The 16833-nt window shown below is 50.2% G+C and overlaps 5 protein-coding genes across 5 annotated transcripts; 4 read left to right on the plus strand and 1 right to left on the minus strand.

Moving 5' to 3' along the window:
• The first annotated feature begins 1481 nt into the window (after positions 1 to 1481).
• Positions 1482 to 7030, plus strand: C8Q69DRAFT_62285 (hypothetical protein). Its single transcript, XM_028633850.1, has 4 exons — positions 1482 to 1660; positions 1739 to 4003; positions 4055 to 5205; positions 5258 to 7030. The coding sequence occupies exons 2-4, from the start codon at positions 1858 to 1860 to the stop codon at positions 6917 to 6919; spliced, it is 4959 nt and encodes a 1652-aa protein (XP_028482839.1). The 5' UTR covers positions 1482 to 1660; positions 1739 to 1857; the 3' UTR covers positions 6920 to 7030.
• A 528-nt stretch (positions 7031 to 7558) lies between these two features.
• Positions 7559 to 9230, plus strand: C8Q69DRAFT_475488 (putative metallo-beta-lactamase domain protein). Its single transcript, XM_028631197.1, has 3 exons — positions 7559 to 8007; positions 8142 to 8712; positions 8770 to 9230. The coding sequence occupies exons 1-3, from the start codon at positions 7889 to 7891 to the stop codon at positions 8959 to 8961; spliced, it is 882 nt and encodes a 293-aa protein (XP_028482840.1). The 5' UTR covers positions 7559 to 7888; the 3' UTR covers positions 8962 to 9230.
• A 345-nt stretch (positions 9231 to 9575) lies between these two features.
• C8Q69DRAFT_509152 (putative HAD superfamily hydrolase) lies at positions 9576 to 11167 on the plus strand (the record flags this gene model as incomplete). Its single annotated transcript, XM_028633067.1, has 5 exons — positions 9576 to 9700; positions 10076 to 10108; positions 10184 to 10393; positions 10608 to 10770; positions 10952 to 11167. 5 exons carry the CDS (start codon positions 9576 to 9578, stop codon positions 11165 to 11167), a joined length of 747 nt encoding a protein of 248 aa, XP_028482841.1.
• A 482-nt stretch (positions 11168 to 11649) lies between these two features.
• On the minus strand, positions 11650 to 14085 carry C8Q69DRAFT_62484 (zinc knuckle domain protein). The gene is made up of 2 exons (XM_028633851.1): positions 12668 to 14085; positions 11650 to 12570 (listed from the first exon to the last, which is right to left on the minus strand). The coding sequence occupies exons 1-2, from the start codon at positions 13709 to 13711 to the stop codon at positions 11659 to 11661; spliced, it is 1956 nt and encodes a 651-aa protein (XP_028482842.1). The 5' UTR covers positions 13712 to 14085; the 3' UTR covers positions 11650 to 11658.
• Position 14086: 1 nt separating this feature from the next.
• C8Q69DRAFT_62534 (putative unfolded protein response Orm1) lies at positions 14087 to 15398 on the plus strand. Its single transcript, XM_028633852.1, has 3 exons — positions 14087 to 14665; positions 14732 to 15090; positions 15152 to 15398. The coding sequence occupies exons 1-3, from the start codon at positions 14533 to 14535 to the stop codon at positions 15200 to 15202; spliced, it is 543 nt and encodes a 180-aa protein (XP_028482843.1). The 5' UTR covers positions 14087 to 14532; the 3' UTR covers positions 15203 to 15398.
• Positions 15399 to 16833: the final 1435 nt, after the last annotated feature.

The following is a 16833-nucleotide window of genomic DNA, read 5'->3' on the forward strand; positions in this document are numbered from 1 at the left end:
CATGGTCCCGAGGAAAGAAAAAACATTGTTATAGTCTACGCCGACCTCGCAGTTGTAGGCAGGACGACGGCATAGAAACATGTGCGTATCCTACAGGCCCTGGAAGGCAGCGAATGTTCCGACATGCTCATATTCCGGTCTGTACGCCGTAAAGACTCGCCCGCAATAACGATGCCGTGGACTGATTCGATTGCTGCGCGATGGTGTGCAGCGATGAGTTGGCAAGTGTGAGATGGAAGTTGCCGACCAATCGTGAGTCTGTGAAGCTCCCTGTCGTCTGGGTGACACCGGGACAGCCAAGCTGTGTGCTAGACTGCGAGTGGAGGTTGGCCTGGGGTTTGGTGGCTCTAGCTTGCGAGGAGTGGATTTTGGTCAGCAGCGGAACCGCGGATGCAACATCGAAAATCAGACTCGACGAGGTTTAACCAGCCTCTCGAGGGCGTTGTAGAAGGTACCGAGTAACAGTATCATTATTTGTGCCGGTCGCTCAAGTCTCAACTGCGCAGGGATAGCGATGATCTCTTTCACAATTATCCCAGAATGTGCAACATCACACTTTAGAGGGCGCAAGCACGAGCGGAGAACAGGGCCATGTGTCCATCGGGCATTATTGACACCTTTCTTGCGACTGCCATGATAATTGCGCGTCTCAGAGCGGTGAGACCGTAGGAGAAACAGTATGGTATACGGAGTCTAGGACGAATTGACCCGGCCACGTTGACTCTTGCCGGTGCTTCGGTTACCAGACTGAGCTGTGAATAGCGGAGGTAATCACAGTGATATAAGTATAGGTACATACCATTGACACGGATGTGCCAGCAAGGAAGCATGACGCTTGTCGAGTCTCAGGTCTTTATGTGATGGGCAGCTTTCCAACCCAATGTGGTTGTACTCCGTACCTGAGCAGCACAGTTCATCGAATGTGACTTGTGAGATGAGGGAAGTCGTGGCGTCGAGTCGAGATCTGGCTGCCATACCTAGACTATGCGCAGCACTGGTTGCAAGGAGGCCCCGGGACGCATCCCCAGCCACTTTTATCTTGTCTGTCTGTGACGGGGACCTGTAAATCAGCGGTACGAAGTAGAGGTTGGGCCTGCGCCGCGAAGTCCACTGTTTCTTGACGCCAGCAAGTATTATAGTAGTCCAGCAACACCGTTGACTGGTCCGCGGAGCTTCTCCCATAAGGCTCTGAGAGGCGAACGCTGGGACAATGCGTGGTAAACGATCCGCCCCGAGGATCCTCTCCTAGTCGAGGCTCCAACCACAATCTGAACTGACCCCGTCAAAGGCGGCGTTTGTTGTCGCCGCTAGTGAGCTGGGCTGCCCTCATGGGTCTCTCCGCCCAACTGGCTGTCCATCGTACTCTTCTCCCAGCCCTCTTCTTTCCCCGATCTTATTCATTTCACCCCTTGTATCTTCGATCTTTCCTGCTGCAACTTCAGAGGTTGTGGTCTGGTGGGAGGTCCCGTGGTCTTGAACGTTGGACTCTTGATCGTGTTGGTGCTTATCGGCCGGCGAGGTGAAGAGTGAAAGCGAAAGCCCCGCTGGTCTCTGGTAGCAGAACGCAGCTGCTGGGAGCCCTTGGTTGACCACCATAGCAACCTTCTGATCCTGTCAGTCAGGATTCTCACTGTGTTGGAGAACACCGAATCAGGATAAGGTTCGACCTCTAACACACCAGAACTCGAATAACTGGTATTCTTTGACCGATCTTACTAACACCAGACTGCCCTACTAGTTAGTCTAGCCTTCACACCAGCTATTGTGTTGCTGGCTTTCGATATCATCACGCAACAACGATCTTCTCATCATATCTAATTTACAGGGTATGCAGCTATCTGCTTGAAAGCTCTCACAATGGGTGTCGACGCCCGCAGACCTATGCTGCCCGCCCCCACTGAGTCCATCACTGGGGGGAGCGCAACCGGAACAGATCTCGCAACAGACGTCTCTCGACGTACAGATAAGACGTCCTATTCCATCCCAGATGACGGAAGTCCCATCACGATACCGACTCGTCGCAAGTCACGTAACCGTGACAAAGACGAATCCTCCAACAAGCTTACTCGCTCTTCCCATCAGTCACAGACCTCTCTTCTGATAGAATATTTCGAGGGAGGGAAAGGGACTGGAAGCTTGCATTCCAGGCCGAGTGTGAGAGTCAGGGTGACCCCATCTGCAGCGAGAAAGTTGAGGGACCAGACCGATCACATCCAAATAACGGAGTCTGGTGGAAGCCGGAAACCAGTCTATACCCGGCGCATTTCTCTCGGAAACTCATCGAAGCAAAAGCAGCCTCCAGAAGCAGCTATCGACGACCAGAGCATCAGCTCGTACAATTCTGCCGGCGACGAAGGCAATACAGCTCCCCGACGCTCGCCCCTCGAGATCGAATTCGTCGATCGTGACCAGACGAGCGAAGTGTCAAACGTATCCCGGGATGCAAGATACATGCTGCCCACATCCGACATATCATCTATGCCACCAGACAGTTTACTGGACGGGCCGTCTGTTCAAACCCCCAGGCGCAAACGCAGCCAAAGCCTCAATAGAGAAGGCGCTCGAGAAGTCGACGACCTTCTAAAGGCTCCTTCGCGACGTCGTAGCCGCAGCCTGAGCAGGGAACGAATAGCTCATAAGGTTGCTGAGAAACTCAATAATCCGCCGCGCGACACGTCTGGCAACCATGCCAAACGATTGGAAAAGAGTATGAGCAGGGCCCACAGCAAAGAGCTCCTTGAGACAGACTCCAAATCATCTAGGCGGAAACTGCAGAAGAGTCGGGAAGATGACATCCCCGCCAGCCCAGAATCAAGCCTGCTTAGTGCCTCAGCAGTATCATCTCGACGCAAGTCGGGTGACCAATATTCCTTCCGCTCGGGTACGTCGAGGTCGTCTATCAACAACCCTAAACTGCTCGAGACAGTTGAAGATGCGATCCGACGCTTGATCTTACCAGAACTGAAGGAGTTGAAGAAAGATCAGAAGGTCACCTCCAATACCTCCAAATTTGAACGTGAGATGGGTGCATCTCGTGGTTCGGGCAGCTCGGCTTCCAGAGATGAACTAGGACGACGTCTATCGAAGCATGCTAGTGCACCGGACGTGAAGAACCCCACGGTTATTCTTCACAAAAGCAGCAAAGACGAGGGCATTATTCTCTCAGATGATCGATCGACAGAGCACAAAGAACAAGAGAAGGAGAACGAGGTGACTTCTCCGTCGGGTAAGACCTACATAAAGGGCGCTCGTCCTGACTTGACGGAAGAAGAGAAACTACGTCGCCAGAGGAGCAAGGGACTGCGTGACGCTGAGGCTGCGGCTATTGTTGGAACTGCCCTCACAACTGCAGCACTCAAACATCATGATTCCCAGTCCAGTATGGACAGACGAGAGCGCCGCAAGAGAAGGAGCAGGGGCCACAGCAGAGATCCCAGCTTTAACGAGACTGAACTCGTGTTCCAGAAACATAATGTTGCCCCCATGCCAATGCGCAGCGAAATTGACTCGGAGCTGACTCGGGAATCGATCCTTTCTCAGCGAACAGCGGGAACAGAAACATCCCACCAGGGAGTGGAGGTTCGTAACGTATCTCATGGCTCGCCACGAGGAGCTGGGTCATCTGGCTCGAGCACACCTACTCGTCGTACTCCTCGCGGTGGTAGACAACTAGGCACCTATCACAGCAATATGTCAAACGGTGATCTTAGCATACACAGTGCTTCTGAGCGCGAGTTGCACAAGAGAAGTCATTATTCTCTCGCAGACTCCGACAGTGGTACTGCTGGTGCCATTGCAGCAGCCGCAGCAGCAAACCTCTTGGACGACCATCAACCTTATGATAATGAAGCTGAGCCAGATTATGCAGACCAGAGAGCTCTGAGCCCTATTCAGAGTGTCGCGAGCGACAACAATGATACCGAACGAGGTGGAGAGTGGCACTTCGAGACTGCGGAGCATGGTGAACCCAGATTATCCATCGACTCCCTATCTTCTGCACCTAGTACGAGCCTTGCAAGGTCCAAACGATTGGCAGAGGCTAATTTTGCACAAGGAGATGAGACACAGGACCGATACGACAAAGCTGGGGCGGAACTCGGGTACGAAGAGGAGTCCCCCAGGGAACCGAAAGAAGGCCATTGGGAGGAGGAGTCTGAAACAGACGAGGACGACACATACCGCCATTCAACAGCCCGACCCAGTATTGAGGACATTGGAACCGATGAGAAACGGATGACGAATTACACAGACGACAGCCTTGACGCCTCCTATGTGGACAAGGCCGCTGAGGGACGGCAGGTTTCTGACGGCGTTGCCGCGAAACCAGAATATGTCCATCCCCCCGTTGCTGTGGAATCGGCAGTGGCATCACTCCTCGATCCATCTGTTCTTTCAGGGACTCGTTCAGGCGTGGATTCCCCCAATCAGCACTGGGCTGGAAGTCCAAAAGTTGGTGGAGACGCGGCCGGGGACATGTATGGGAGCGACCGCGGAAGTCCCCTCAAACAGAGACAGGACGCCGCTACCCAGGATGAGACGTCGTTCCCTAAGCGTATGGGTGTTACATCTCCTCCTCAGAGCGTAGCTCAGTCATTTGAGGATGAGGATGAAGACGAGCAGCCACGAGGAGACACGACTGGTGTGACAGATGCAGAAAGCCCCATGCCTGAAGATGAACATGTTCCTGACTCCGAGTCAGAGATCAACACAAACCCTTCCATTATTCAGGGTCCTATTGCTGGTGTCCCGCATGATAATATGGACCATTGGCCCTATAACCCTACACCTCCAAAATCCTTGGGAGATCACTACTCCGCTGACCGAGACTTTGACAATAACATGGCTGACGGCGGCATGGGATTTACGGATCCCACTGGTTATGATACCTACTATCAGTCTCCTTATGGGAATAGTTATGGGCACGATTATATGGCAGGCAATATGTATTCGACGCCACCCGGAGCGAAAGACGAAGGGTACATATCAGCGGCCAATCCACGCTCTCCAAGTATCGCGACGCCGGAACAGAAAGACAAAGAATACACTGGTCTTTTTGATAACAGCCCTGATGATACGTTTACTCCAGGCCATCAGCGCCAAATTAGTGGCTATTCGCACGGAATCCCATCTCCTTTATATGACAGCGCCACTGGAAGGGGCATTGAGGCTATACAGTCGAAGGATATCGTTGCTCTGATGGATCATGTAAGTGCCACTCTCTGCTAGAAAGGACGCAGCTGCTAACATTCACCACCAGCTCACTGTGCGGGACGCCCAGCGGAATGCCAGGGACACCGAAATCCTAGTTACTCTGGTACGGAGTGCAGCCGAGATGCGTAACTCATTCGAAGAAATGAAGCGTTTCATTGCTGCCCAGGATGGAATTATCATGGAATCCAACGAGAAGCAGCATGAGCGCACACATAAAATCATTGGCGGGCCGAGACCTCTTCCACCCAGTGGCTCTCGCTCGCGCCAACTGGCAGCAGAGGACGGCGAAGACTTGCGCTCGAAGAGGCGCAATGTCTTCAAACGGGCATTGAAGGGGCTAAGCCTCAAATCTTCCAACGATTTGACTAAGATTGAAGATATGCTTATGCAGCTTCTGGACGAAGTCGAGGCTCTGCGCACTGCGCAGGGAGGTGGAAATGCTGGAGCTGGACCACAGCCCGCGAGCGTGGGATCGACTGAGCACGGTCATAGCTCATACCAAGATGGTTATGAGCCTGAAGGCCAAGCGGGCACTTCTTCCACTGGAGATCAGTCTGGCTATCTGTCTAATTCTTCACGCCCTGTTCCCGAATCCCATGGCTTGAGCGGGCGAAGAGGATCCGAAAATCGCGTCAGCACTGTTCCGGAAGCAGATGAAGAGCTCGAGACTGGTGATAAGCATGACCAGGAATTTTCCGGTCGCCGCTTTTCTAGCGATGATCGATACTCTAGCCGCGAGGTGCGTGGCAACTCAGTGCCCTTATCTTCACCGCCACGAGTGCCCGTCGCATCCGGTGCTCTCAGCAACGAAACGTCGCCCAAGACAAATGAGAAATCGAAGAAACACAAGTCCAGCAGTTCTTCGTTCTTCCCGAAGATATCCCGGTGGTCGAAGACCACTGCGTCTTCCATGGGTGATAATATTCGCAACACCATCCAACCTAGTCGCAAGGAGCGCCCGTTTTCTGATGCGTCTCGCTCTGGCTCGGATCTCGTTCACGGACCGTACAACACAGAGGACTATTATGATCCGAATGGCGATGACAAGATACGCTCAACGTACACCCTGGATGAAGGACGACGACAAGAAAATCGACCACCGTCTCCTCTCGTTCCCTCCCAGGTCTCCGACAACCCCAAATATCAAGCGCATCGAGATAGTCTAGACTTGCAGCATCCACAGCCTCGCCAGGGTCCCACCGGACGGTATCAGTCTCAATTGGAGTCAGAGGCGCAGAATTTCACCCCTACATCCCCCAACTCCGAACCATGGGGTTCCAACCCTAGCCTTCTACATCCGGGTCAAAATCAGAACCGATTTAGTTACGGAAGCCGCCTTTCACCAATATCGGATGCAGGCTATTCAGAGCAGGCCTCTCTGTCAGAGAAGCAGAACGCCCCTCCAAGACCTCCCAAAATTAAGGATGATGGGCCTCTCGTGCCTCAGCGGCCCCCCAAGGTCAAGGAAGAGGAGCAGCAGCCAAGCTATGCGGATCGCATCGCGTCTCGGGTAAGTAATTCTGTTATACAGGGGCTTTTTGATAACGCGGAACTAAACATTCTACAACAGGGTTCCATGCAATCTACTCCCCCTCAGCGCAAGCCAACCGGACCTCGCCCAATCACTGGCTCTGGTCAGTACGGCTCGGGAAACGTCAGAAGACATCGATACAGAGGAAGTCCCGACCAGATTGATGACGACTACTGAACTGGCAATGCACCACTTCTCCCCGAATCCTCTCAACCATGGTGTATGATGTTACGCGTTATGATTCCTATTACTTTGTGGTCTTTTTGCTTTGAACATATGTTTTAGCGCATGAAACTAACGACATATGCTGGTTGCGCTCAGGTGGAAATGACCTATTGCATTTGGCTTCCACTTCTTTTCACGGGCAACCATCCTAATTGTGGATAATTTATGATGGAATGACTGCACGCTGGCTTTTGCTATCATGTGGTTTTGTTGTAATTATGTTTTCTACTTTTATTTTCCTTGCCTTTATCAACCCCCTCAGTTGCACATGTTTCCCCTATTCCCCATGTATCTATGCATTAACGACAAGCATACCCCCATCCGTTTACACTACCTTCTGTTCAAAAGCATGCAGAGATTCATATGAACCTTTCTTTTCAGATGAAATTGCTATGACAGCGTGCTGGCACTTGGAATGAAATGCCTACGCTCATATGATGATAATGACCTACCCTTTTTGAATCGTTTTGGCTTTATAGATTACCCACCAGAAATGGAATAGCTTACGCTACACTGCCGCTACAGTAACCTTGGAGGCCTCCCTCCAGTATGGTGTCTTTGATTTTGATGTAATTGACTAGACGCGTGTTGCCATAATTAGCTCTACGAGCTAAATTTATCCTATGTCAGAGGGAGTATGAAGATCTTCCGCACTGTCACAGTCAGAGATTTGTATTCAACTTCACGACGCGCTTTTGAGCTCTTATTCTGCCAAGATTTAATTGCGGCGTCACATCCGCTTTCCCGCGGGCAGAACCAAGGGTGGGGTGTTCGGCTTCCCAATGGACTGATATCCGCCGTTCGTCATATAAGAATGCGCCAAGGGAGCTACTAGAAACGCTGCTTATTTCATAGTTGGATACAAAATATCTTATATTATTGTATTGGACACTTTCTGCCCTTCTCTGTCTATTGAAAGAAATGAGCGATTCACCTCTAGACCTTCTGGTCTGTTCCACTTGTGGAACGCAGCACTCGGCGCGGTCGTTGTCTTCGTGTAAGATCTGTGATGATCCCCGGCAGTATTTGCCCGCAACTGGGTAGGTGTAGTTCTCTAACCATTTACCATTGATACTTGGACATAGTTCTATTTGGTTGGATACTTCCCCCGTGTCGAGTTTCGATCGCTGGTGGACTACCCTCGTTTCGCTCATCACTAACTCCACGATTACAGACAATCATGGACAACTCTACGCACACTACAGCAATCAAAGCAATACCATAATGAATTCGTCATGGACAAGAATCACTCGGGACTGATAAGTATCTATACTGTCCCGAAAGTCGCTATCGGCCAGCGCGCCATCTTATGCTGCACACCACAGGGAAATATCCTCTGGGATTGTATCACTTACATTGATGACGAGACCATCAAGCGGATCAAAGAATTGGGGGGAATCAGCGCTATCGTGATCTCCCACCCGCATTACTTCTCGACATGTATCCATTGGGCTCAGGCTTTTGGCTGCAAGGTCTACCTTTCCAAAGAAGATCAAGAGTGGATAATGCGGTCGGGTCCAGAGCAAGTCTTGTGGTCAGGAGAAAGGCTTCCTTTACCAGGGGTCCTCGATATCGTCGCGATCAAAACCGGCGGACATTTCCCCGGCAGCTCAGTCCTATGGTGGGGATCGGCTAGGAAGCTGCTTGTCGCTGACACCATCATGGTCGTTCCCAGCGGCGTGTATCACACTGACAGGCTACCCGGGACAGCCTCATTTTCTTTTATGTGGTCTTATCCGAATTTTGTTAGTTACACATGGATTTTTCTCTTTGCGGGAAGTTGCTAATAGTTGATCTCTTAGATTCCGTTACCACCCGATGAAGTGCACAATATATGGAAAGCCATCAAGGACTTCGATTTTGATGATGCCCATGGTGCCTTTGTTGGTCAGGATACCAGAGGAAATAGCAGGAAGAGGGTATTGGACAGCGCCAAATTAGTTGTCAAGTCGATGGGTTATGGTGACCATGCTATTCATGCTGAGGAAGCGTAGCTTGTGATTCGCAGAGTCTGAGTTGAGTCCAGCTTTGAGCCAGAAGACTCTGCTGTTTTGTTTATTGTGTAAATATTCCAGTCTAAGGGTCCTCCTTTTCCTCTTCTATTTTATCATGGCCATAACTTCCGATTAGTATCGCAGACAAGCTTTACATACGAGTCAGAACATGAAAGATCAAGTGGACAAGAAGAGTTAGGTCATGAAATAAGTCATGTGTAGAACTATCTCTAGATGAATGAATCGAATATCCCTCTTGGACATATAGTATTAGAATGGCCGTGCTGTAGCTTGATATATTCTTGGTGTTCTCTAATTATCAATATCAAGGTGTGAATGCGGGGTGGATTGACCGGGCGGGTGAAGCCAAAAACAGTTCACAACTCCACTGGCAAGTAGTTACTTGACTAACTTACTACTCTCTCTCTCTCTCTCTCTCTCTCTCTCTCTATGCAACTCAGGATCAGCGTACCTCTCAACTCGACCATCTGTCTTCCCCTTGCAAATTACAGTCGGTAAGACGCACTACTCCAATACGTCTTTGATAAAAGTCCCACTGTCGTTTATCCATGCTGAAGTCCTCCAGCAGAATATCAGCGTCTCTGGTTCGGACGATGTCTTCCGCTCCTGGATATTCGCTGCGACAGCGCAGGTTCGCCCCATTGAACCCTGAGCTGAGCGCGAAGTCGGATGCGCCGCCTCTGAAAGGAATCGTGTTTGATGTTGATGGGACATTATGGTTAGTATTCTTTTGTCTCTTTTGGATTCTCTCTTCAAGTAAACGGTCACTTCCATGAAGTGGAAATAACATCATCTATTTGCTTTCGGGCGCGAGAATCTGTGATATGATCAACGAAGATTACCATGTCTTCTTCATGTTATTCCTGTTTCGAGACACGAATAGGTGGTCACATCTGAAGTTGTCTTCCATGAAGAGCTAACTTGGATTGGATTTCTGCCATATCAAAACACATTTGTCTTATACTGTTTGGTCAATATTTGGATTGGGCCGAGTTTCTTCCTATTTCTATTCAACAATTCTCGATACCTTACTCCAGCCATGTACAAAATAAGAAAAAAAAATCACGAAGGAAATAAAACTAACTGCAAATAGTCTCCCCCAGCACTACATGTTCGGAGAGATGCGGTATGTCAACCTACCAACCCTTCAAAACATCTCATTACACCCTCTCTAACGTTCCCCTCTTGCTATAACTTCCAGTGCAGCACTAGGAATCGACAAATCAGTCGACATCCTCGAACACATCCGGGGGCTGCCCACTCTCAAAGATCGCATGAAAGCCGTATCCAAAGTCCAGGAAATCGAGCGTGAAGCAATGCTCAAACAGCAGCCCCAACCAGGTCTTGTTCAACTCATGGACTATATCGAATCTAGAGGCATGAGGAGGGCCTTGTGCACGAGGAATTTCGAGTATGTGGGCCCGTTTCATCTCTTCCTCTTCTTTCCTTGGTTTCAGATCACTGTGTGATATGGCATGAATCATGCCACACGTCCACAGCACATATATCATATCCCCTGGTGAAGTGCACAGATATATACTGAACAGTCACCACTCCCCTCGATGCCCCCGCATACATATATATAGACTCGAAGTGCAGCCCACTAATTTCCTTCTTCCCCCCAGGGCACCGGTAACTCACCTCCTCCAGACGCATCTCCCAAAACACGTCTTCCTCCCCATTATCACCAGGGACACACCCGACCTTCTTCCCAAGCCCGATCCAGCAGGAATCCTGCACATCGCTAGAGAATGGGGTCTCGATAACCGCGCCGATAACCTCATCATGGTAAGTCAAAGCAGACCTTACACACACACACACACACACACACACACACATATATACATACATACATATATCATACACCCTAATCCCAATCCCCATCTTCTTCCTTCCAAATTCCATATACCATAAATCCCATTTCCATGATACATATCTAACGACATAACTTGATAAAAATAATTTACAGGTGGGCGACTCCATCGACGACATGACAGCCGGACACACCGCCGGAGCCGCAACTGTCCTGCTCCTGAACGACCGGAATACGCATCTGAAAGACCATGAACACACGGATCTATGTATCGAGCGGCTCGATGATCTCGTTGATATTCTGGAAAATGGTTTCGTGGGTCATCGCGGAGGTGACAAGGCCTCAACGGAAGGGAGGGAGGAGGAAGCGTGAGTTTCTTTTTTTTTTAAGGGCTCAGATGCTGCGAATCTCGCATTGAGAAAGAGTAAAATAAAACCCGATACTTTGAAACTATGTCTTTGGAAGATGGCGTTTAGTTAGTATGGGACACAGCAAGGGATAAGAGATTATTACGCGCATTATGTTAATGTCATAATGCAAGGTTAAGTTGAGGACTAGAGTTTTCTTTTTCATATCTGAGATTATTATCGCAAGGTCCCGACTGGGGTCCCAGCTATGGTATTTTGCTTAGACTAATCGCCTATCATCATGTTTTACACTGTACATGGCCGGTTTGTACATCACGGCACCAGTATGAGAATCGAAATCAAAGCAAAGTCCGAGTTTTGTGTTAAGCCGAACGTCACAGCGCAAGAATGCTGGAAAGTATCCGATTTTCAAACCGGAGAAAAAGAAAGCTTTTATGCATCACCCAGTGGATCATTTGGGAGAACCACCCATCCGTAACTCCCGGCTCGTCATTATCATAGTCTATGCTTGTTCCAGGCTTTCTTAGCTGCACTTGGCATAGGACGATAGGCGTCCCCGTTTTGCCCACGTCTGTTGCCACCTCCACGGCCACCACCGCGGCCTCCCCTGTCAGAGCCTCTTCCGCGTCGAGGCGGAGGCTGTCTGGGCGGGCCACGGGGAGGGGGAGATCGAGGTAGAGGCGGTTGCCAGCTGTCTTTCACCCGCGACTCTCTGCCACGGTAAGGTTCAGGGTTAGGAGACAGAGAGCGCTGGCGCGTATTGTAGCCAGGGTATTCATCTCGATCGCGGTAAGTGTCTCTCGAGTCATATCCAGATCTACGAGTATCTTGGGGCCCAGCTAGGTTTTTGTCCTTACCAATTCCGCTTCCAAAACGGATATTGGGACGGCCTTGGTTCCGGCCTACTGGGTTTCTGAGGGCCGGTCTTGATAGCATGTCATCGCTATCTGGGGTAGGCGAGCGTGCATCGGCACGCCCTCTGATCCTCATTCCGCCTTGGCGGCCGTTCAGAGCGGCTCCGCCTTTCTGACTTGGGACCACTGCGTTGATGTTTGTAATCATGGAAGGATCATAGCCCTTCAATGTCCATGAGGAAGATCGCATGGGTCGCGGAAGGGAAGGGCAATCTCCAACTAGGTGACGATTGCTCGTGCAATAGCAGCACGACAAAGACACAAGTACGGGGCCAGGGGACGGATGCCGTTTGGGGAATTTCCACATGTAGTCACAATCGAGTTCCAGGTGATCTTGTGAACCGCAAAAGTCGCATGGAACTTCTGCTGCTGTGCCTTTCAGGGCCGAGGAACACGCTGCATGATCATGTCCTCGCTCACGACATTTCTGGCATCTTCTCCAGGAAGGACAAAAGTTACTCTCATGTTGATTCCAAGCTCCGCAGTGTTGGCACTGGACTTCGTCAGTATTTAGTTGACCGCAAGGGAATTTCAGCTCCACGATGGGATATGAACCATCGTGGGTTGTGAAAAGGCATGCAGGAGCTTACCTCTTTGGAAGGACACACCTCCGCCAGGTGGCCTTCTTGAAAACATTCAGTGCATGTAACTGGTAGCGTAAGATCGAGATCATTCTCATCACGACCATAGAACACATACTTAACCTGGGTTTGGAGATCTTCATGGGCAAGGTCAGCAAGGGTAGAGGGGGGTGTCGGGTATCTACTGGAGAAGGAACGGAAACTGTCCTCCTTTGAGTGCAGTTTTGATGCCTCATTTGCGCTGCTTCCATTTGTCGTGGCAGAAGAATATTGACCGTGCCCGTTCACTGTACCGTTGACGCCCCCTTTGTGAGTAGCGGTCGGGAATGGATTCTCTTTCGAGGAAACACCACCGTCCTGTCTTTGGGCCTCCATGGTATTCTCAGGACGGGTACCGACATTGACCATAATGGAATCGTCTCCTTCTGAAATCTCCCCGGATTCTGAATCGTCAGAATGGACAAAGTAGGGGCCTTGGCCAGATGGAGCGGTGCTGGTATCCTTTGGTTGTCCCTCTGCAGGATCTGCCTTGCTATCCTTATTCTGTGATGACGTGACGTCCTCTCCCTCTTCCTCTGCTGTCGAGACAGAAGCACTGCGAGTGCCCCAGAATTTCTTATTCACCTCATCGAAACCGGAAGTGGCGACGTTGCTGTCGGGTTTGGATATCCTGCTCCCTAATTTCGTCCTGATCGCGCTTCTGCTACCTTGATTCCAATTAATTGCAGGAGCTGAACCTCGCAGAGGTGGCTGGCCGCTTTGTTCCTCTGCACCCTCACTGCCAGACTCGTCGTTCGAGGAAGTATCAGAGCCTGAACTTGACGTGCTGTCAGGTTTAGCATCCAAGGGGATTGCGCTGAACTTGGCACCCTGGGGAACGAAATCGCGGACGTCTGAGCGATCCGCCTGGCGTCTTTTTCTTGGACGACCTTTTGCTATGTTGCTGTCGTGGGAACTGGCTCGTGACGCGCCACTGGAACCACTGGTGCGGGTGCGCTGCAGGCCGACGGAGGCAGTGCGCGAGTCATTATCATCGCCAGGGGAAGCCGGCATGCCGTAGAATAGATCAGGGCCCGTCCGTATATCGGACGGTGCAGAGGAGAAGCGTCGTAGTCCAATATGGTAGAGGGGGTTGTGGATTGAATATTATTATGCCGTTCTGGGAAAGCAAGAAGAACAAATTTACGGGGAGCGGACTGGGCCAGAGACGATGCGCCTCTAGCGTGGATGACAGACGGCCGGCAGGATTTAGAAACAGGCGATGGACAAGATATCTGAGCTAGACTCAGGTGGCTAATCAAGAACCAGCTAGCGAAGCAGAGAAGTGAGTCTCGACCGTCGCATTATTGTTGGCTCCGTGTCTGAAGCTGGTCGATAACGCGGATGGCGGCACGTGCGGCCTCCCTCACGGCTCAATAATAATACCAGTAGATAATCTTTCGTCTCCCCAAAAAAAGAAGACTCCAAAACCAAAACCTCGCCGTTTCTCGCCCAGTCAACCACTTTCTCTCCATTTCTTTCCTGTCCAGCTGGTCTCTGTTCCTTTCTGTCTCTCCATCAACCTCTTCTCTGCTTCTCTTTGCTCTGCCGTTCACGCTCGCTCGCCTCCCTGCCTCCCTTACTGCTCCTGTCGGCTCCCGTGACTCCCTGCGGATCCTCCATCTCACAGCCCGGAACTTCTTCATCCTGCTGGCTCCGACGCGAAGTCCTGCTTCATCCACCACCCGACTCCACGAGTCTTCTCTCGGCTATACCACCTTTCTAGACAGTTTCTCGACAATACCGCCAAGGTGTCTTCCCTACTAATTCCCCGGACCATCTCCTTCCCTCCCGAGCTCGACACGGGGCCCCAGCGGCTTTCCCCGGATTCCAAGATGAGCCAGACGAAGATGGGAAGGAGAAGAAGGTCCAGCAGCATTATCTACCAGGAGCCTCCTGAGTCCATCGAGCATACCAGCGACCAGGCCGCCCTGCCCAATCTCAATGCCAACTGGGTCAACGCCAAGGGTGAGTGTGAATGTCCAAGCGTGGAGGGGGAGGGAAGAGCCCAGAAGAGCTGACAGCAGAAAACAGGAGCCTGGACAATCCATTTCGTTCTCATCATTGCCCTCAAGATCTTCTACGATATCATTCCAGGTGTCTCGCAGGAGACATCGTGGACTCTCACCAACATCTCCTACATGTTTGGTTCCTTCCTGATGTTCCACTGGGTGCGGGGTGTCCCATTCGAATTCAATGCGGGTGCATACGACAACTTGAACATGTGGGAGCAGATCGACAATGGCGACCAGTATACTCCGACGAAGAAATTCCTGCTCAGCGTGCCCATTATCCTGTTCCTCCTCAGCACCCACTACACGCACTACGATTTGACTTATTTCATTATCAATTTCCTTGCAACCTTGGGCGTGGTCATCCCGAAACTTCCGGTGGTAAGTGCTATGTCCGTCCATCCATCAGTTGGTCAGTTTTTGGGTGCTGATAATTATGCAGTTGCATCGGTTGCGGATAGGCCTCTTCTCCGAGGACTCAGATGAATCATAGTTCTTCAGTTTTCTTACCTTATCAATCGGCTCGATTTCATTGCACCTCTCTTAGCTCTCTCCTGGATCTTTCTTTGTGTCTGTACCATCGATCGAGGCTGGATATGAACCCCCCTGCTCGCGATGCGCTTTTTTTTTTTTCTATTTTCTTCTTTTCCTTTTCCCATAAGAGCTCTCCTTCTCTGTGTGTTTGTTGGACAGTCACGGTTTAGATAAGAAAAGGTTCTCAATTTGCACTTCGATGTCTTTCTCGACTACGATAACGCATGCCTTTCGACCTGCGCTAGGAGCGTAGAGTAACCTGAACCGCGATCGTCGGGTCCGGATACCTCCAGCCTTTACTGCGTGATACTTTTTTCTCCTGGTTGTGAATAGAAAGAGTTTTCGTCCAGATATAGATAATAGATATCTTTGCCGATTATTGGCGCTACTTCTGCTTATCTTTCCCTTTGGAGGCATTGATTGATTGATGGTGTTGAATGCACATGGAGCATTGGTATCACCCACCCAGATTGCCCAGATCTCGGGCCGATAATTAATTCAGTTGCCTGAAATCTCACCGGTCGGTTTGTCATGGACAGAAGACAAAGGACAGGGTGCTCCGCCACCGCCACGAGGTGAGATGCTGGACTGGATATGGATGGTATTACATTCTGATATCGAAAGATAGCGGTGACACATCGCATCCTTCCTCCACTCTTGTAAGTTGTGACGCGTGGATATGGTCCGTGCGGCTCAGCAGTTCCCAAGTTCCCGAAGAGCTTTTTTTGAGGTTGCCTGATTACGATCCCTGCGTGCCATTATTACTATCTGTCTGAGGTGGACTGGTTGCAACCACTAGGAACTGGTGGAATCAGTTAGATCACGCTGAAAAGATAATCTAATAATCACCACAAGCAAATAACTATGTCTGATAACTAGCTCTACGTGGAGTCAATGCTAGTTGTCACCTGCAGTCAGAAAGCCAATTTGCACTTTTCCCTGTTACCAAGCTTTGGAGTGGCGAGACCAAAATAATTTTGGGGGTTCGACTAACTTATCTACCTAGCTATTATTATTATCCAAGAATGATGTGGAAATATAGGGATAACAATTAACTATCCGGCTAACGATCCCGGCTAGCCACGTTGACTATTCAAAGCACCGACGTTGGCGCTACTATTAATATCGAATTGATATAGTTACTGTAATTAAATATAACTAAGAATGGGCACTTGGAACAATAACGCGCGGTAAATCCGTCTAGCTTATTCTACGCCTGTTAACATGTCTCAGTCCCCCTGACGTTGTGGTAAAGAAAAGAATCACGTTGTGACTACTATGAGCTCCGCCAGACAGCAGTGGATCACTAGTGTTTTCAGTAGCTAAATTGCCTGTACCAGTAACTAGATCTCCTCCTCATTAGAGCAGCGCTGGTGAAGTTGCTTTGCTTTATTGTTATCTCTTGATTTGTTGAAACTTGCAAAGGGAGATCGACGGAGATCTGCTTATGTCATCATACACGTGAGATCATCAATCTACGCGCTCGAACTGTCAGGTTGGAAACATGCAGGATGTGATTTTATTTTCTAACTATCTGTCGAGAAATTATGCCTGTTTTTCTCTATAGTAGAATACTGACTGTCGTATGTG

Source organism: Paecilomyces variotii (assembly GCF_004022145.1).
Source record: "Paecilomyces variotii strain CBS 101075 chromosome Unknown C8Q69scaffold_10, whole genome shotgun sequence".
NCBI classification, from domain to species: domain Eukaryota; kingdom Fungi; phylum Ascomycota; class Eurotiomycetes; order Eurotiales; family Thermoascaceae; genus Paecilomyces; species Paecilomyces variotii.

Bases quoted from the DNA above. Each gene is read 5' to 3' on its own strand.
- C8Q69DRAFT_62285 (XM_028633850.1), top strand. From the start codon at position 1,858: ATGGGTGTCGACGCCCGCAGACCTATGCTGCCCGCCCCCACTGAGTCC. The intron at 4,004-4,054 runs GTACGAGCCTTG...ATTTTGCACAAG, and splicing joins CTCCCTATCTTCTGCACCTA to GAGATGAGACACAGGACCGA. The intron at 5,206-5,257 runs GTAAGTGCCACT...ATTCACCACCAG, and splicing joins TCGTTGCTCTGATGGATCAT to CTCACTGTGCGGGACGCCCA.
- C8Q69DRAFT_475488 (XM_028631197.1), top strand. From the start codon at position 7,889: ATGAGCGATTCACCTCTAGACCTTCTGGTCTGTTCCACTTGTGGAACG. The intron at 8,008-8,141 runs GTAGGTGTAGTT...CCACGATTACAG, and splicing joins CAGTATTTGCCCGCAACTGG to ACAATCATGGACAACTCTAC. The intron at 8,713-8,769 runs GTTAGTTACACA...TTGATCTCTTAG, and splicing joins TGTGGTCTTATCCGAATTTT to ATTCCGTTACCACCCGATGA.
- C8Q69DRAFT_62484 (XM_028633851.1), bottom strand. From the start codon at position 13,711: ATGCCGGCTTCCCCTGGCGATGATAATGACTCGCGCACTGCCTCCGTC. The intron at 12,571-12,667 runs GTAAGCTCCTGC...GACGAAGTCCAG, and splicing joins AGGTGTGTCCTTCCAAAGAG to TGCCAACACTGCGGAGCTTG.
- C8Q69DRAFT_62534 (XM_028633852.1), top strand. From the start codon at position 14,533: ATGAGCCAGACGAAGATGGGAAGGAGAAGAAGGTCCAGCAGCATTATC. The intron at 14,666-14,731 runs GTGAGTGTGAAT...AGCAGAAAACAG, and splicing joins CAACTGGGTCAACGCCAAGG to GAGCCTGGACAATCCATTTC. The intron at 15,091-15,151 runs GTAAGTGCTATG...ATAATTATGCAG, and splicing joins TCATCCCGAAACTTCCGGTG to TTGCATCGGTTGCGGATAGG.